The sequence below is a fragment of the Vigna unguiculata genome, chromosome 1 (genome assembly GCF_037176805.1).
Source record: "Vigna unguiculata cultivar grain cowpea cultivar isolate G323 ecotype 2 chromosome 1, ASM3717680v1, whole genome shotgun sequence".
NCBI lineage: Eukaryota > Viridiplantae > Streptophyta > Magnoliopsida > Fabales > Fabaceae > Vigna > Vigna unguiculata.
Window position 1 is genome coordinate 24,859,608 of NC_140792.1, and position 21,154 is coordinate 24,880,761.

General features: G+C 36.2%; 1 protein-coding gene across 1 annotated transcript; it reads right to left on the bottom strand.

Annotated features, from left to right (window-relative positions):
- Positions 1-537: 537 nt before the first annotated feature.
- LOC114175083 (Pollen Ole e 1 allergen and extensin family protein) lies at positions 538-2,010 on the bottom strand. Its single transcript, XM_028059842.2, has 2 exons — positions 1,542-2,010; positions 538-1,193 (listed from the first exon to the last, which is right to left on the bottom strand). The coding sequence occupies exons 1-2, from the start codon at positions 1,723-1,725 to the stop codon at positions 856-858; spliced, it is 522 nt and encodes a 173-aa protein (XP_027915643.1). The 5' UTR covers positions 1,726-2,010; the 3' UTR covers positions 538-855.
- Positions 2,011-21,154: the final 19,144 nt, after the last annotated feature.

The window sequence follows — 21,154 nt, forward strand, 5'->3', positions numbered from 1 at the left end:
CAGATTAAAAAGGACCAGAGGGACAATATTTGATAATTACCTGCCATATTCTCTGTACGGAGTTCTGGAGTTAATAGCAAGTTGCATCATGATTGAGGGCCCGTGTATACATATAAATGGACAAAGAACAATTTCTCTATGATATGACACATTGAGGCAAATCTTAAAAGCGATGGAGAACAATTGCTCTATGATATTGAGGCAAATCTTAAAAGTGATGGAGAAGGATCCTGCTAACACTAGGAATTTTGGATTCAGTTGTGTTGCACTTTTGGATATTTTCATAGAATGCTGTTATTAATCAATTGTCTACTAGCAGGTAGCAAGTAGTAATTTGAGGCATAGTTAATAGAGAATTGATGGGTTTTTTATGACTATTAGTCTACAAAACCAAACCAGGAAATGTTAACATTTTTTTTCAGAAAAAAATTGCATATGCAGAAATTGATCTGAACTGAAGATTTGCCCCATTTATTTTGATCCATGTGCTCCTTCTCCCTTCTCTTTTCCAAAGTGTTTATCCATGTGGGAAATATATTATGCATAACAATAACTTGTTTATTCATGGGTTGCTTTCTTGAACAACTTACATGCTCTGTACAATATACATCTACTAGTACATTTTAACAAACCTAATCAACTGCATAAATCAAAAAGGAACTATCTCTCACATCCAAACTCTACTTCCATGATACTCTCTCTAACATGAAAACAGTATTACCAGACAAATAATGCAGTAAAAGAGCTTCAAAAAGAGAACATATGAGTTTTTTTTTTTTTTTCATTTATTTTCTTGAAATTTGTATGTATACACAAGTGACCAAGCTCTAGGGCTACTTGTGTAAGCTTGTTCTTTTAATTACCACACAAGGTGATGTCCCTCTTGGATGGTCTGAAAGTTAAAGCATTGAAGCTGTATATGCAGAGATTCGCTTTTCTTGCTTTGATAGCAATCACATTAGAAGTGGTTCTGTAGCCAGGAACATTGCAAGCAGAGGATGAGCTACCTATTAAGCTTGCTTGGCATGAAGACACAACTGCAGAATCTTCTGCACATTTCACACCATCCACTGAAGGAATTTCCAGCTTGTACATCCCATACTTGTTCGTAGTTCTGTTAACTGAAAGTGAAATCTGTTCTGCAGTTTTCTCTGAGAGTGCTTTGAACATGCAGTCTACTTTTACCTCAGCACCTGCATGGACATAATTATCAAGAAAAAAGAGTGTAAGATGCACCCCTATTTGAACTCTTTCTGTTTTAGGGAGAGTAATTGTTTTCTCAACACAAAAGGAAAGCAGTTCTTTCTTTCTTTAGTACCAAAAAACATATTTTTGAGTTCATCTTTCAGACAGAATCCAACATATGGAGACACTACTAAACACTAAACATAAACAGCACTTTTGAGGAAGATTCAAGTCATAATTTATCACATTGCAAGAAACTAACCATTTCGTACATTCAAATACTCGTTCATATGCACATTCCAACTTAAAACACTACACACAAAGCATTCTACTAGAGGTTTATTGAGAGTTATCACCTGGCAAAAAGTAGCTGTGTCCGGAAAAGCTGTTGTTGGAGCAGAAATCACAATAAACAAAGCCCATCACACTGATTTGTGAGATGGGGAACCTGGTTTTCCCTGAAAGCTTGGGTTTTGCAGGCTCAACTTCCAAAAACTGAGTGAACAAAGGCAAAAGGAGCAAGAGGGTCATGGGATTCATGGCCAAGTTTGGAAAAAAAAAATGGTGGGAAGCGTCCGAATGTGATCTTTATGAGCAGCAGGAGGTAGAACTTCGGTTTTCTTTCAGAGCATTAGCATTTAGCTGCTAGTAGAAGATGATGAATTCTAGGGGTGTGGATAAAGAGGAGCAGTGGTTAGTGGAGAAGCAACTCCAAGCAAAAAGTTGAAAATAATTTTATCTTTTTTTCACAAGAAACAAAGACATGTGAATGTTGTTTGGCAAGACATGGAGTTCATGAGTAGGAGAGAGAAGTGGTGGTAGATTCTTTTGTTGGAGAAGAACAAGATAGCTTCTATTGGGGAAGTTGAGAAATGGGGTTTCCTTTAAATAGAGATATACCACTCGGGAAAATGCAACCATAGGCACATAAAAAAGGGTTGTGTAGTATCAACGAAGGGTTATAAGTTGTCACGGTTCTCTTTACTTTCTTATACATAAAATGGTACTAACAGTTACAGCACTTAGCAGAGTGGTTTAGATTCTGTCACATGATATTTCTGTTCAATAAAATATCAGTTCTTAATTAAAACCCAAAAGAGAAAAAAACATATTATAAAGAAAAAGGAGACGTAAGATTTTGATGACAGATTTCTCTGGAGAAAATCTCTATTTATTTCCTTTTTGGAAAGTTAATGTATTAAGCATATTATGATGGGTGACTCATTTATTGAGTTGATTAATATGAATAGCAATACCTTGTGAGCATGTGACTATGGCTGACATGACATAAAAGGGTAAGGCATTGAAGAAAAGCGTGAAACATTGGGGAGGGGTAGGAGCATTGATGTCGTTCATGTGAACTTCAGAACAGAGAAAGGGTCAATTCAGAGAATGCATCACTAGGTGAGATTGCAACTACTGGTCCCATGATAAAATTAAATGGTTACACTTACACAGTACAAACCTTGAGTTTTGCAACACTGCAAACAAAACAGTGTTTCCCTCTTTTTTCATAATGGTTTCAATCTTTGTTTGGTTAAACATTAAAAATTGAAAGGGTGGTTGGTTGAGTTGAAAATGAGTTAACCTAAAATATAACTTATTTGCCTACACAAGTCCCTAGTAAGATAATCTCTGTAAATTTATATTGCTTGCGTTAAAAGAAGGATAAGTATGTTGATGAAGTTGATCAACTTCATGACATGATCTGAAGTTGCTTGAAGATTTTGTTGACATTGCATTAAATGTTATATAACTTTAGTGACTAAATGTGGGATTCATTTGTATATAGAAATTTTATATCTATGTTTAAGAAGCATAAGTCATCATAGCTTCTATACAAAATATTAGATCATTTTCAAAAATTATTTAAAAACGTTTTATGAACAAATTATTCGATTGACTCTTGTAATAAGTGATTATTAAAAATTGGATAATGGCTTAATTATCATTTTGGTCCCCTAATTTGTTGGGTTGGTTCATTTTGGTCTCCTTATTATTTTTTGGTTCAATTTGGTCTTCTAATTCTTTAAAATGTTCAATTTGGTCCCTGCCGTTAAGTCAATGTTAACATCGTCTCCGTACATGCCACGTGTCATTTTGTGGAATTTTCAATTTTTTTTATTTTTTTATAAATTTTTCAATTAGTGGTCATGTAAAATTTAGTGTCAGGTCTGCAACAGATTTGGTCACATTGTTGCTCATTGTTATCACCACTTTGACCCTAATTATATTGTTCCCCGTTATACTCCCTACTCTAATATACACCCAACACAACATTATGAACATCATGGACCTTCTTCTTAGACATGTCCTTTATGAAATTCATTGACACCACCCTGTAAACATACCATGCCTCATCCACAACCCCATGCCTATGTTACTCAATTCACCTTCAATTTGTCTATTGCTCAACAATCTCAAAACTTGATCTTTGTTGCATTACAAGCTTTAAATAAAGTCCTAATGGTTCTTGCGTTATGATTGATTATAAGTAGTGGATGTTAGAGGCTTTCCAAGAGTATGCTCAGTGATACACTTACCATATATGCATGAGAGAATTAGAGAAACATTCTCTTGTGAGGCTTTAATTTTGATTTAAGCTGAGTTTTAATTGAATGTTGTTTAACTTAACATGTTTGATGTGTTTTTGACAGCTATGAGGTATGGAAGCTACTTTTGGTGGTTGGTTTGTGAAAAAAATAAGATCAGCTAGTTGGTAGATGATGTTTCAATGCTGTTGAGATGTCTTTAGTTGTTGTTTTCTTGTTTCTTTGCCTAGTAGTGCAAACCTCCAAGTGTAGGGGTGTGTTAAGTGATAAATTAGGCACAATTCTAGTAGTTTGAAGCTCTTCTTTTGGAGGTTTTCTTTTCCTTATTTTTTGTTTTTAGAGTATTTTCATTCTTTCTTCTAAAAATCCTTGTTTTAGTGAACATGTGTTAAAAAGGGTGTTTTTAGAGTGAATTCTAGTTTAAGGGGTTTTGATCTTAAGACTACTTTAGTATCGTGTTGTTTTGACTCTATCTTTGATTTAACCTTCTTGACTTGACTAATTTGAGCTTTAATTGTTTTGTCCAACAAGCTTAAGATGAGATTTAAAGACATGAAGCCTAGAAAGTTGGCAAAGTAAAAGAATAAAAACAGCCAAAAGCAAAGTTTAAAGTGTCAACATCACCAATCCAAGATGGTAGCAAGGATGGACAAAGCATCAAGCTGACTTGCATGGATTCATGGAATGAGTAGCAAGAAGTTAGAGAAGTCAAGAAGAAGTTAAAGAGGAGTTATGTTAGTTACCTAGGAGACCATGTAAGTAGAAATACATTGTATAAATATGTTTTCAGAATTTGTCTTCTAGAAGTCTAAGTTGGTTCATGTATTTATTTTCTTTAAATAGGATATAATAAGTAGAATAAAAACAAAACCAACACACACACACAGACATACACACACGCGCGCGCGCGTGCATAAAACTTAATTCAAAGTTTTAGTTTTAGTTTTTTGGGAGTCTTTGAGGTGTTGTTGCTCGAAGGAGGGAGGGGAACTAGACTACAATGTGAGCAAGTTTGCTAGCCATCCCATAGTGATTGAACTCTTTTCTTGTATTTAGATTTCAGCTTTCAATTCAATGCCAAATTTTCATTTCTCTTCTTTGTTCTTTGTTTGATTTTACTACTTTTGAGTGGATTCTATTTTTCCATTTGTCTTTTATTCAATTTACAATTCATGTTCTGGGTTTTCTGCATTTTACAGATTCTAGTTCTAGTTTTACAAGTTTTAAACCCATTTTTACAGATTTTCGGTGCAACACAAATTTCATGTTATTAATCATTGTTTTTTCTATGATTTGTTGTCTTCTAATTTTATTTAGATATTTTTTTATGTTTCTTGACTTTTTATAATTTTCCTTTATGAATTCTTGCAATTCAAAGATTCAAAAATTTGGTCAAACCCATTTTCAGTTTTGCTATCAAAACTTGGTTCATGATCCTTGATTCATAGATTCCAACTTTTATCTTTTTCTTGATTTGATTTCTACATTCAGGATCAATGTTTCTAGTGGTTCTACACTAGTGGTTCTTAATGAATTCATTGGTATTAAAAGCTTAAAACAATTAATCAACACATGTTCTTCAAGCTTCCACCAAGCAAAAATGTTTCCAATATCAAGCAAGATCTTCAATCAATAGTTGCACACTATGTATTCTAGAGAGAGAGTTTTCAAAATTCGTATTACTATTTTTCACGTTCAAAAATCTCAATTTGTTACTCATCTCTCTTAAAAACCAGCTTATATAGCTTGATCATAAGTGAATTCAACAAGTTGATTTGTCCGTACAATCTGTTGATTTCACTTGACTTAAGTGAAATTAGTCGATTGAATAACAATTCAACTCATTGAATACATTCAAACCAAAACTATATGCAGCAGACATTTTTACCTGTTAAAAACCTAAGATAAAACGACATCTAACCTATGTCATATAGTATACGAATACAATACAACATTCAAGCTTCTTTATCTTCATGTCATTTTGCAGATTCAACTAACTAGAAGCTCGATCATCAACAAATATTTATCAATTATTCATCAACCTCATATGATCTCATACACATGCTTCATCAAATTCATACACCAAGGTCACTTGTGCTAACACTCTCCAAATGGTAGGTTGTATATCTCGAAGGATGTTGTGTTTAACGAGTCGACATATTCTTTTCGTGACCTATTTCTCTCTACCTCTCATTCTAATAATTCATCCAAAGTTGAATGTTTAGTTCCTACCACTATTCTTGTTATTTTTCCTAGTGCCAATTTTTCCTTTCATTCTTCTCTTGAAACCCTTGAACCTACTATTGTTGTTCCTAATATTTCTAATTCATCATCTCCTCCTTCTACATGTTCCTTTACATCTTAAGATCTTTTGTCTACTTCATCATCTCAGACTCTAAATTCTCCTCCTAGGACAACCTTAAATGTCTATCTCATGCAAATCAGATCTAAGTCTGGTATTTACATACCTAAAACTCATCATTCTCTTCTTTTGGCACATTGTGAACCAAAAATTATGAAACAATCTCTAGTTGATTCTCAATGGTTGGCTGTCATGAGACAAGAATTTGAGACTTTTATTGCTAATAAAAGCTGGAATCTTTTTTTGCTTCCCGGTGTAGACATGCAGTTGGTTGTAAATGGGTATTTCGGATTAAAGAGAATGTCAACGGTTTTGCCAACAAGTATAAAGCCCAATTAATGACTATGGGATTTAATCAAGATGTTAGTTGTGATTTTAATGAGACTTTTTCTTTTGTTAACCTCTTTACCTTCCACTTGGTAATTACTCTTGCTCTAACAAATAAATGGGAATTGAATTACTTGATGTTAATAATGATTTCCTAAATGGTTATCTTCAAGAAATTATCTATATGACCTAACCACCAAGATTTGAAGTCGTTGATAAATCTCTGGTGTGCACATTACATGAAGCCATTTATGGCCTCAAGCAAGCTTGGAGTCAATGATTTCATAGGCTTGAGAATACCATTCTTCAACTTAGGTTTGCTGGCAATAAATGTGATCCCTCCCTATTTGTGTATGTTGCAAACAAGCACATTGTATCTATCTTGGTTTATGTAAATGATGTAATCGTTATTGGCAATTCTGTTTGTGTGGTACAAATACTCATTTCTTATCTTCTCTCTAATTTTCTCTCAAACAATTGGGAAAATTAGACTATTTTCTTAGTATCGAAATAAAATAAATGCTTGGTGGTTCTCTTCTTTTAACCCAAAGAAGAGGTCTCTTACAAAAGACCAAGCTCATTACAAACTTAGTTTGTTTCTTCTCCCATGATAGCTCATTACAAACTTACTAAAGCTGGTTCAAACCATTTTCATGATCCTTCCCTTTATAGATCAATTGTGGATGCTTTCAATATGTTATCGTTATTTGACCAGAGCTGAGTTATGTTGTGAATAAAGTGTTTTAATTTTATGCTTCTTCTTTGGATTCTCATTGGCTGGTAGTTAAGCGTATCTTGCGATACTTGAAATGCTCACTTCATTATTGTTTATGTCTTCAACCGGCTTCTTCTTCACAATCCTTTTCGATAAAGGCTCTCTATGATTTTTATTAGGCTTTAGACTTAGATGATAAACATTCTACTTCAGGTGCTGCCATTTATTTTGACACAAAATATTATTTCTTGGTGGTCAAAGAAATAACATGTTATTGTTACATCCTCGACTAAAGTTGAATTTCATTGTTTGGCTAGTGTTGTTGCTAAAATAACCTAAATACAAACGTTGCTCACTAAATTATCAGTTTATTCTCTTGTTCCAACTCTATTGTGACAACCAAAGTACAAGGGTAGTCACTAACAATCACTACAAGAAAACATCTAAATACTAATCAATTTTAGTGATCAATAATAATTAGTAACTATAGTGACCAATTTGGATACCAATTTACAAAACTAAAAGTTATTGGTTACTAAAATAGTCACTATTATGAATAAAAAGTTATAATTGGTTACTAAAATTGGTCTTTAAAATTAGTTACCATGGTTTTAGCTACCAAAGGAAATTGGTCACTAAAAGTTAGCTACCTAAGTTTTGACTACTAAAATGAGTTAGTTTATAAATTAGTCTCTAATTAATTAGTGACCAATTTAATGACAAATTCTGGTTTTTTATTTATAATTAGTGATTAATTATACTTTTTTATTTATAATAATGACTATTTTAGTAACCAATAATTTTTAATTTTTTAAATTAGTATCTAAATTGGTCACTATCGTGACTAACGATCTTTTGTTTCTAAAATTAGTTTCTTGTTATTCATTCATGCAGAAAACATATGAAAATTTATATTTTTTGTTCAAGAAAAATGTTTTATCCAAGAAACCTCGTGTTTATCATTATTCCGACGGTCGATCAATGGACAAATGCTCTTATAAAATTGTATTGGTATAGGTCAGAGTTCGAAATCTGAGCTGTATAAGTTGTTAAGGGTCTGAGCTCGAGATCCGACTTGTGTAGCCAAAGGTCCAAAGGTTTAGTATGGTGTACTGGTATAGATCTGAGTTCGGAATCCGACCTGTATAAGTTGTTAAGGGTTCGAGCTCGGGATCCGACTTGTGTAGCCAAAGGCCCAAAAGTTTAGTATGGAGAATTTTAATTTGGCCCATTAGGCCCAATGTATGGATACTAAACTCCACCACGAAAGAGGGCACACCCAATAGGAGGAAAATAGGCCTAGATATCAGGAACTAGTCCGCGAATATAGACACGAATCTGAAAACGTGGCAGGGAGAACGACTTGGCAAGATATACGGGAAAGTTATGCAAGTCAACGCGGGAGGATAGGTCAGGCCTTACTTACTAATTGGAATGTCAGTAAAATAGAGGAAAAAGACTATAAAAACAGTCCTATTGTGACTAAGAAAGGAGGCAAAATAGAGATCAGAGAGAGTAATTTCCAGTCAAGTTCATTTCTTGGCTTTTTTCCCTTATAGGCATTTCAGTTGGGTTTATTACGGAAGTAGGCATATTTTTAAAAAATTACCAATATGGGCAAAACGTGTGGGGGCTGAACATTTTCATATGAAGAAATCGTCATGCCCCCAAACGTTTTTTGGTCAATTATAGTCAGAGGGCGAAATCGTGTGGGGTGCACTATTTTTAAAAAAAATCGTTGTGGGGGGACATGTTTTTACATGAAATCGTTCAGGGGGTAACATTTTTCATGCAGTAATTGATTACCCTATGATGTAATTGATTACTGCATGCGTTGCAGTGTTCTGGATCTAATGTAATCGATTACGGACGAACTGTAATCGATTACATGCATAATGCATTATTTTTGGGTTAAATGTAATTGATTACAAAGGTATTGTAATCGATTACAGTCCCAATTTTTAAAAAAAAAAAGTTGATTAAATTTGAATTGGATACAAAGGCAAGCATAATAATTTGTAATGATTTTATAGAGTTTTTTGGTCCATCAAAGAATAAAGTATTTGAAATTATAGTGGATGAACGCATAAGAAATGTTATTTTCATAAAAATTGTCTTAATTTTGACATTGAAGAAAGAAGAAAAAAGCATTGACAAGTAAATTAATTGAAATTAAAAATGTACAAATTATTGGCGAAATGGACATTGTCCCCTATGATGACCCTCAGTGGGACAATAAAAGCATTTTTTTGGTTTATCCGTAATGGGTTGATCCATTTCGTTATGGATCCTAGTCGTTGTAGGTCGTCCGGATTGTGCCTAGTTTGTGGGTTCGGATTGAAATTAAGACCTGTATATGTTGACCAATAGTCTCCATTTCGTAGTGGGTGAAATTGGACTTGATAAGCCTTATTTATGTAATCAAGGCTGTAAACTTGATCGATAAAATTTGTAAGTGGCATATGACCAAAAGAACTAACAGCTATGACGTGATGACAGGGTAGTCAACTAGCTTGGAAGTGACCACAATCACACCACCAATCATTTAATCTGACAGTGAATCAGATTGGTTTTGGCCGATATTGATGGGGGTTCGATATCTCTTGCACCTCGAATTCAGAATTATCTTGATCGTAGCGTTGAACATGACAATATGCGGATTTCTGGTGATTTTGTTGGAGCAAGGCAGTGACGTCTTCTGGATATTGACACCAGCTCTTAACATAGAGTCTGCCTTTAAGCCACGTTCAACAAACCAAGCATTTATGTTTTGAAATGTAATTTTCAATAGTGCACAGATAGATAATGATCGAGCCCCCTTAAGCATAGAGTTCATGTACTTCACCAAGTTTGTAGTCATGTGGGTGTACCTCCGCCCCCCATCATAAGCCTGAGACCACTTATGTAAGGTGATTTTATCAATCTAAGCTACTGCTTGTGGGAATTGGGACCTCATAGCTGAAATTTTTGCTTGCACGGTAGGTTGTTTGACTTCGTAAGTTGTGAAAAAGAAAAATATAATTAAATGAAATAATATTTTGTTTGAAGGAAATATTTTGTGCATGTGGAATGTAAAGTTAGGAAAATGTCATACCCAAGTTAATGAATTGTTTCTTGAGATCTGCATTTTTGAAGCGGTTGTTGAAGTTGGACCCAGATGACGTATGCAATAGACAAAGTGAAGATTGTATGATTCCAAGTCAACTTCTTTCGATCATAGGGCTGACAAAATTCCATTGCCTCTATCAATAATTAGGCATAGATTTGGTTGAGGAGTTACATGCTCTCGTAGTAGTTGAAAAAACCAAATCAATGTCTCTTTTGTCGCACCTACTATTGTAAATGTCAAAGGAAATATGTTTCTATTTCCATCCTGAGCAATTGTAGTTAGCAAGGTGGCATGATATCTGCCTGTTAAAAATGTTCCATCGACTTGAACAACAGGTTTACAATACTTAAAACCTTCAATGCATGGTCCAAATGCCCAGAAGCAACGTTCCATAATGTATGTGGATGTCTCATCCTCACCATCAACATTAATTGGAGGATCGGAAAGTTGGAAAATTGTCCCAGGATTAGTTTGTTGGGCAGCTTGTAACCATCTGGGAACTTAATTATAAGTTTGGTCTTAATCACCATACTCCATGGTAATTGCTTTTTCCTTCACTATCCATGCTCTTCTATATGTGACCGTATATCCGTAACGACTTTTTATGTTTGCTACCAAGCTTTTGATGCGAATGCTTGGATTTGTTCGGACCAAATGAAAAAAAATGGAAGCAATTTGGGTGGAATCCAGATTGCAGTGATCCTGTGAAATTAATGTAGAGAAACATGTATGTGTACCATCAATGGACTTGATTTCCCAATGATGTCTGATTTTACTGTAACTAGCCCTCAAACGTCATTGACATCCATTGTTGTAATGGATGCATCGTGCAACGTAAAGATGAGGTTTCGATTCTACCACATTGAAGTTGTATCCATTGGTGATGTGATAATGTTTTATGGCAGACATTGTTGTCTCTTTTGAATCGAATTGCATTCGTTCCTATAGTTCGACTTCCCCATATGGATTGTAATCCATAGTAGGAACCAGAACAATTTCTTGATCGTCTACATTGTCTTCATAAAAATCATCGGAAGTAAACTCTTTGACGATGTTTGGAATGACAGGTTCGTCTTCGATTGGATTAGACAAAAAAGATCCTCTATAATTCCATGAACTCATTATGAACACGTTGGTATGCAAATATATTTTAAGAGATTTGAGATGTCAAGCTTGGTATGTAGGGAAATATTGATAGAAGAACAAATGGTGGTGTGATTGTATATATAAACACTTGAAAGTGGTTGGCATAACATTATTTACCAAATGCGTTTCAGTTTCCAGAATCGAAAGGAATGGGTTGGGGTGCGAAAAGAAAAAAAAGGAACTAAAGAAAACGTGCACCCCCAAAACGTTTTCATATAGAAAACGTGCATCCCCCAACATTTTCTATTTAGAAAACGTGCACCACCCCCCCTCCCCCGACATTTTCTTTTTAGAAAACATGCACCCCCAACGTTTTCTATTTAGAAAATGTCACCCCCTATACACTTTCCACTATGAAAACGTCACCCCCATACACTTTCAATTAAAAAACGTGCTCCCCCATGACGTTTTTTCTTACACTTTTATTTTGCAACACTTGAACGTGATTCCTGAACGTCTGTTGCACCTGCAAGCTGCCATATTACTATTCCAAATTCATGCTTCTGCACAATGCTATTCACAATAATTCACGCTTCTGCACAATACTATTCACAATAATGCATGTTTTTCCGTTCTCTCATTCACCTGCAACATTGAAAATTGGTGTGAGAATCTTTCAGAAGACCATTATTATTCAAGAGAAAGGCGTGTGTGGTGAATAGAAGAAGTCATGTGGTAGTGTGCATGCGGGGTATACTTGTTGGCCTCTTGGCAAGCGTACCAAAAGTCAACTGTAGTATAATGATTTAAAGTAGGAGTGTCGAACCCACGAGGAACGGATTCAGTGAAAATTAATAATTATCTCAATCAGCATATATATGCAGAAATTTTAATTCGATGAATTATCAGCAGTTAAACTAAATTGCATAAATAAAATATAGTAAAACAGAAAATTAGTTAAAAGATCAATAAAAGAAACTGGGATTGAATTTCATCTATTTCCCTTGTCTGTAATCTGGATGAATATAATATATAACATCTAAAAATACCAATATTGATGCACACTCAAAAAAACATTTATACCGATCCCTCGCGTATAAAATTCATAAGATTAGTTCCCTGAATATTGATTCCTCACATATTCAACAAACTATCCAGCATTACGGTCGAGTGTTAAAAGCAATTGATATATTGAGATCTATTCCTAGCATCACAGTATATCAAGTATCATTGTTCAAATCGGATTTTTAGAAATACTTTCCAATCAGATCTAAAAATCAAAATCAAAACATCTATTGATCAGATAGAAGTAAGCATTAAGAGCAGAACAATAATACCAATACTGAGTAAAACAGAAATGCTATATATAAATATCACCAGATTACATTCAAGTTCGAGTAGATTACATTCAATCCCAAGGAAAGAGATTAGCCACTCATGGTAGCTATCAAAATCCTAAGAGCTAAAGAAAAAGAAGAAGAATTATAATCTGTGTGATGCTCCCAGTAACAACTCTGCAGCGCGGATGCGTTCTTCTCCAAAAATTCCCAGCTGAAAATCACTTTCTGATGCACGGAGAATATATACCCACGAAGTCTCGCTCAAGCTACCTAAGTCTCGCTTGAGCGAGACAACATTCTTCATCCCAAAGAAAGCCTCTCGCTTGGGCGAGATGTGCTGAAGCCAACATCTCGCTTAGGCGAGCAAGAATACTTCAAGCTGAAGAAAGGATCTCGCTTAGGCGAGATTGGCAACATCTGAGCTCGCCTGGGCGAGAATGGCGGCAAGAGAGGGTCTCCAGTCTCGCTTAAGCGAGAGTCTGCGTCGCTTAAGCGAGAATGGCGGCAATTGCTTTAGCTTAAGCGAGAATGCTTTGGTTTGAGAGACCTTGACAGCATTCCTTCCCTATTTTCTCTGTTTCTTGCTTTCTCCTTCACTCTTCTTGAGTTCTCTTTAATCTTTCCTAAAAAACACACAAAATAGGATCAAATGATTTCTTTAAATCAAAACTTGGAAGCATGTGATTGAAACTTAGATTTAGGGAGAATCAATATGAAATGAACATCCATTAAAAGCATAAGTGCCAGATTTTGTTATGAATCTTTACTGAATTTTGGCACTTATCAGGTATAGTACAATAGGTTGTCATTAGTGAGACAAGTCATTTGTTACGTGAGAGAAAGAGAGAAAAAAAAAAGGGAAGGCATGTGAATGAATAGTATGTTGTTGTAGTTTAAATAGGCATGTTAGGTGCAACACTTATTTCACATCACAAAAGACTTCATAGCTTTGCCTTTGTAGTTGGAATTGCAGTGTATCAAAAATAAGTTCTCATCCGTCAATCTCACAGGTTCGGTCAATTTTATGAAATTATTTTTGTGTACGTTTTCTTATTCATTAAGTTTAAATCATATTCTTGTAATCTTTTCATATTCTTTTACGTAGTTTATTATGGCTCAGAACAATAATCTGTCAGCAAACTTTTCAGTATTGCATCATCAAGACGACCACATCACGAACCAGATTTGGGAAGGAAACGAGAGAGTGCTCCGACCACGACGCCATTCTATCTGGATTTTAAAACATACAAATCTTATTGACCCTAGGGTCAGAATGTTAATTGATCAAGCTGGTTTTGGTCACGTTTTGAAAGTGAGTAATATGGAGATTAACCACCTCATGATAATAGCACTATGCGAAAGGTGGAGGATTGAAACTCACCTTCCACATGCCACTAGGAGAAACAACTGTTACCCTTAAGGATGTTTCACTACAATTGAGGGTGCCAATTGATGGTGAACCTGCTGCAATTGTGTTAAGATTTATTGGAGGACATTCCACCAGAAAATATGATCACAGGGAACCGGATAAAGCTATCATGGCTAAATACTAGATTCCGAGAAATTACCAGATGACGCAAACCTAGCAACAATTGGACAGTATGCACGAGCACACATCCTCATACTGATTGGCAGCATGTTAATGCCAGATACATCAGCCAGTCTCGTTCATTTTATGTTCTTGCCATTGTTAAGAGAATTGGATCATGTTTCAAATTTTAGTTGGAGATCCGTAGTGTTGGCATGTCTGTATCGTGCATTGGTTCACAACACAAAATTCCAACAAGACAACATTGGTGGATGCATGTTATTGCTGCAGTGTTGGGCGTGGGAGAGATTCACATGTATCTCTCCAGAAATATAACCAGTCACAGATGACGAGATTGTGGCTGGTCTTGCGTTCCCCTTAAGTGTGAGGTGGTGTCGGCAAACACATTCCGTCTTCCATGACCAAACAACTGTGATCGAGTTTCGAAAAAAATTTGATCATATTCAACCAAAACAGGTTCATTATCACTAGTGCTCTACTAATTTGTTTGTTCAAATTCCCTTTGTTTTTTTTATGTTTAATATTAACCTTAATTTTTGCAATTCTTATGGACACCATATCGACAACCCCATGTTAGTCACATGATCATCATAAATGTTTCTCTCATAAGTCGGGCATTGGTTCCTCTTATCTGTTTTGCAACTATTGAATTCCACCAAGTCGACCGGTAGTCAGACAATTTGGTTGGCGACAGAGTATCCCAGCCGACCCGATGAACCTGGATGAGGTTCACCGAATTGATCTCCGAGGAAGAGGAGAAATTAATTGGAGGCAATATCATCATCGGTTTATAATACTATGGAATAATCGTCATAATTCCATTGTTCAGGGCGAACCTTTCACTAAAAGTGGCCATCTGCGTGATAACTCTCCCTACATGCAATGGTACATAAATCATACCATCCGTTATATCTCGCCTATTGAATTTTTATTATTATTGATTTTCAAACATGTCAATTCATTATTAATTTTCTTTTAGTATGACATGCCTGAGCAATATCAAAATCCGCTTTCACATCAGTAACTTCGTACGGAGAGACTCTTTTTTGGCCTTCTTCACTCACAAAATCTAACTCCAGGTTATGGGAATTGGGATCAAAGAATGCAACCTCCACCGTCATCTCAACAGGTCCCGACTTCATATGGTTTTTTCCCACCGCCATCAACCTTTGGAGCGGGTCCATCCCAATATTATGGTGGTTCATCTGCCCCACAATTTTCCAGCTATGGCGATGTTCCATCACAAATGTTTGGGACACCATCACTGACTCCACCATCCGCATACTGAGGCCCATCATCTTCACAATAATATTACAGACCAGAAATTCCATTTCATGTTTCAAAAGAAGGTTCTCAATCTGTGGAAGTGGAAGATACTGATAACGAAAGTGAGTCACCCCCTCCTCCCCCACAACCCGAGAGACGACCGCGACGACCCGCACAAAGGCCACCATGCGACACAGGCAGCCATCGTTGAATAATGTTATTGTGAAATAAAATTATGAGATTATGGGACAATATTCTACTATGCGTTTGTACTATTTAAATATGACAACTTGATATGTACGTAATCAATTGAAGCTCAATAATATTTTTTTTTCTTTTCACTCAATAATGGTGTCATTATGCTTATAAATACCACCTTCCTACACTACAGGAAATGAAAATATTCAAGTGTCAAACACATTCATTCCTTGCCATCTCCATTTATCTTTTCTTTCTTAATTCAAAACCCTAACATGGAACATTTTTCCCCTGAAATGTTTGGCATCACAGAGTCTCAGGATTTCACCAATTCTTACATAGCGACCTTATACACAAATAAGGAAATGAAACTCTGTGAGGATGGAGTCAAGTTCATATGTCAGAGTCCTCAGATATTTCGCATTCCATACAACTGCACATACAACACGTTGAAACAAAGAGTTTGTGCAGCCATTCCATGCCCATCAAACACATCCATAAACAACCTATACTTCAGACGACCCACCATCACTTCTGAAGGAAATATTATGTATGACACATTTGAATTAAAAACAGATGAACATGTTTTTCCAATGTTGCAATGTAAGTCGTCTTTCCCTTTGAACACAATGATTTAATTGTATGTCACGTTCACAAGATCACCTGAAGAAATCCTTTCTCTTTTAATTACAAACACCCCATCATCATCATCCTCAAACTCTGTCCCAACTTCACCAACTATTATTTATTATGGTGGACCTTTAAGTGGTGCTGGTATCACAGAGAGTCCATCTGGTTTTAGTCTTGAGTTTAGTTTGGATGCCACGAAAACTTTTTCCATCAGACATGATTGCACCTACAATGAATTCTTACAAACCATAACTCAATTAGTCGAGTGTGGTGATCACAGAATTGTCAAACAAATTGACTATCATCGCCCTACAACAATACGCAACAGGCGACTAGTGCATGACACCGCGGAAATCAAATGTGACTTTGACGTGTCACAGATGATCAGTCGTTTGAACCATGTACAAAGTCTAGACCAATCTGTCAAAAAACCACATATCTCTTTTTATATCGAGCTTTTCATCCAAACTAGAGACATCAGACCACCAACACCTGCCAAAGAATAAGAAGATATCAATTCTGCATGGTTTGTAGATCACCGGGGGAGAACAAGATATAGATGGTTGCCGTAATTCATTTAATTTATTTTCTTTGCTTTTCATTTTAAGTTATGTGCAAGTTGTTAATCATTTTATTTTTCTTTAATTAGTACAATATTTTTAACTTTTTCATTAAGGGACCCATTTAATGGAGTACAAATGGTTTGAAAAAAAATATGTTATGCTGTAATCAATTATATGGACCATGTTATCCATGACCACAATTGTTTTGGTGCAAAAACACATATTGTAATCGATTACCTTCATAGTGTAATTGATTACAATCATCAATTTTTGTAATCTGATGCGAAAGTAATCGATTATAGATTAAGTTAATCGATTACAACTTACCTTAATCGATTAAATAATACCCATAATCGATTAACGCGTGGTCCTACAACAAAATTGTAACTCGTAATTGATTACACAAAGTCTGTAATCGATTAACGTACTAATAGGAGCTCTTGGAAAATTATTTTTAACTTGGTAATCGATTACATAAGCCCTGTAATCGATTAACAGGAGGTTTTGGGAAAAACAATTTCACGCTGTAATCGATTACAATCGATTACATTAACCTTGTAATCAATTACAGCTCGTCTTCCACTATAAAAACAACATTTTCTCTCTCCACCGTTGCACACCACAAACACCCCTCGCGCCCCCACTGCCTCCACCGTTTTTCACCATTGTTCCTTCATTTCTTAACCAAATCAACTCCCGTTCGTTGCAATCTTTCTGATTTTCAATTCTCCACAAAACCCACAGATTAAAATCGTCGAAAACACTAAAAAATGGTTGAATCTTCAAGAAAATGCACGACTCAAACTGGTGCCCGCCACCGCCGTGGTGCCGCCGCTAACGAACTTGATGAAATGATTGCACCCTCACAGCCACAAAGACTTTTCTCTTCCGTAGCACAATAAGAAAGGTATACTTAAAAATTTTCCGGCAGAGATATTGTTGAACCAAGATATCCTGATGATTTTATTGTCGAGCAAAACTTTGAGTTCTATGATATACTGCACAATTTGGGATTATTACCTTTTTTGACTAATTGTCAATGTTATTATCCGGAATTAGTTAGAGTCTTTTATTCTAACTTGCAAATTAATGATGAAAGGGTTATTATTAGTGAAGTTAAGCATGTAAAGATTAGAATGGATATAAATATGTTTTATCGTATAACCCAATTGGGGACTCAAGGTGTCTGTTTTGAGAGAAACATGGTGGAGGAATAGAGAGATGATTATTCTAGTCACAATGCAAAATTAATGATTTGTCGTGACAATGAAAATATTGGAGGAAGAATACTGGCAGGTCAAATGAAAGTGGAAACACGTATCCTGCACTACATCCTATGTCGATGTTTGGTGCCCCGATCAACTAACCTTCCCCAAGCTACTGAAGAATACATTATCTTAATGTGGGCAATGCTGACCGGAAGGGAGCTTAACTAGGGTCATCTGGTTAGATATTGCATGAAAAAGACATTAAGAGACCATGCCCCTTTACCATATGCAAACCACATTACTGATATTTTAATTAAGTTTAATGTTCCTCTAGAAGATGAACCATTTGAGGAGGTTAATTAGAGAATAGGTCCAATTGGTGTAAGATCCGCATAATTTAATTAATTAATTAAATAATTAATTAATAAATGTGGGTAGGTAGCGTATTTATGACATTAAATTTTGATGGGTTTGACGTGGAAAAGTACCAGCTCAAATGATTGAGAGTACTTAATTGTGTGAAAGAACTTGGGTTTAAGTCCTATGTATACCATTATGTGTTGTTTGTTTTATAATTAATTTCAATAATATGTTGAGCGTGAGGAGTGATAATATAACTCTATATTTATAGGAATTATCACTAAACATAAATTGGTTGAGTGGTTGTGCATTTGGTTGAAAATAGGCATGGTCATGGGTTTGAACCTTAGTAACCCAAATTTAACTCTCTTTTTGCTAATAATTGGTGTGTCTTGAATTTGAAAGGGCATAGAAAACCCTAACAGAGGGCTCTATGAGAGGACTGAAAAACCATTAAATCATGGGCATTGAATAGCAGTTAAACCATTATTAAGTTAAAATTCGTTTTGGCACTTAAACCAACCTTTAAGGCACCTATAAAAGGCTGAATTTGGGTAAGAAAAGGGTTTTCTGCAGTGTGATTATTTTTACCTTTAGAGGAGAGCGAATTTGACAGGGTATTGGGGCAATTGGGGGCTGGCTTGGGAAAGGATCAAAGAGAGAGCATTGGTACTCCAGGGAAGACGCGTAATTCAAATTATAAGCGCAGGAAATTTTAGGTTAGGGGAGCTGAACCAAATTTTAGTAATTGTTGTTTTATGTGCATGATTTGATGTGTGTTTGCCATGAAAAATTCGTGCTAATGTATGGTCTGAATTTGGGGTTGGGGGTTTTGATATTGATGAACGAAATTTTACCAAATTGCATGACTAAGAGGGGTTTTTGCACTATACATGCTACTATTGGTTCAGACATAGATTTTGGGAACTACTTGGGGTCTAAATTTGTGTTCACATGTTGGTTTACTACGTTCAATTGTTTAGCATGGATTAGAGTATGGTTTGGACCTTGTTGTAGTGGTTGCGTGCGTAACTCTGTGTAGAACTTTGCAATTCTCGCTCGGGTGAGCTAGGCTCGCCTAGGCGAGATTAGCAGAGAATTAGGACTGATACTGCTCGCTCATCTCGCTCGGGCGGAGAGTGACATTTTTGGGCGACTAGTTGTCTCGCTTAGGTGAGCGTCCCTCGCCCAAGCGAGAACTCGAGAGTTTGGGTGTTTGTTTGCATGTTCCGCTCAGGCGCGAAACCTTAGTTTGTTTGGGCGAAAGCTTGTCTCGCTCAGGCGAGAGCTCTTCACCTAAGCGAGGAATCGAGGTTTGGTTGGTGGTTTGTGTAACTCGCCGCCTAGGCGAGGTACGTAGTTCTGGGCGAGTGAGGGTCTCGCTCAAGCGAGAATGAGCTCGCTTAAGCGAGACTTCATAGGCTACAGAGGTTCTAGAGGCTCGCCCAAGCTAGTGGGTCTTGCTTAAGCGAGATAGGCTGGACTGGTTGAACAAAGGCTTTTAGCCTAAGCGAGCGAGGGTGTTGTGGTGCATTCAAGGCATGTGTTACTGTTGTATTAATGGGATGAGATGGAATTTGTAAGGCGTGGTCTATAAGGCTTCTAAGATATCTCAATAGTGGGCTTGCTGGTGTTCCTAGGGTTGTGGCCCAGAACGTATCCTTGGGTTGTGGCCTAGGATAGGGGTTAAGCACATGACATTCTATGGGTTGTGGCCCATAATGACTTCCCTTGAGTTGTGGCTCGGGATAGCGGATGGACACGAGGAACCTTTGAGTTGTGACTCAGGTTGGCAAGTGTTGCCGGTGTGAGTGTGTTGGTTGTGGCCAGTACGGATGGGTCCAGATGGATTGCCCTCCTCAATGATTCATTGACGAGTTTGGTAGTCCTGGGACGTTACAGACTATGTTCGTATTTGGGAACTCTACCTGGCGTTACGGTGTGTGATCCGTAGCATGGTTCCCGCACGTGCTCTATCGGTTGTGGCCGATAGGTGTGGCAGCAAGACGCCTTGAGATATTCACTAGAAGGTGTAGAACACGAATAGCATGGTTGTGGCCATGTGGATGAGCTGGAACGAGTCTCCTTGATGTGCATTGATACTACATGGTTGTGGTCATGTGGAAGGAAGGAAACGAGTCTTCCTTGGTGTGTATTGGTATTACATGGTTGTGGCCATGTGATAAATAAGGAAGAGGTTCCTTGGTGGTGAAATGATATTATATATGGTGTTGGCCATGTGAAATAAAAGAAGAGATTTAATTTTGATGTAGTTTATTATATATTATATGGTTGGTGTATATTTATATGTTATCTTTTTAGCTCACCCTATATGCTTGTGTTTGGCAATGATCGTGTATGCGGTACACGTGAGCAAATGATATTGTAGGTGGAGCTGGTGAGGCTTAGCCGCGGAGTGGGGGAAAGCCTGGGAGTTTTATATTATTTTTCTTTGGAATTTCTTGTAAACTCTTATGAGAGACTTTATTATTATGTTTAGTTTTTATGAATTATGAACTATGGTTTTAATTGGAATTAATAAAATGTTATAAATTTTCCCGCGTTTTTGGGAAATGAGGTTTTATTGATTGCGGCTTAATTACTTATCCTTATTTTATTAATTAAATTCGTAATATCCAGCCGGGATGTTACAATTGGTGCCGAAGTTATTCATTCATTTGGTTTTGTAAAAAACCAAAATGGT

Excerpts from the sequence above, each read along its gene's own strand:
- LOC114175083 (XM_028059842.2), bottom strand. The coding sequence starts at position 1,725 with ATGAATCCCATGACCCTCTTGCTCCTTTTGCCTTTGTTCACTCAGTTT. Across the intron at positions 1,194-1,541 it reads ACACAGCTACTTTTTGCCAG|GTGCTGAGGTAAAAGTAGAC; the intron begins GTGATAACTCTC and ends ATGTCCATGCAG.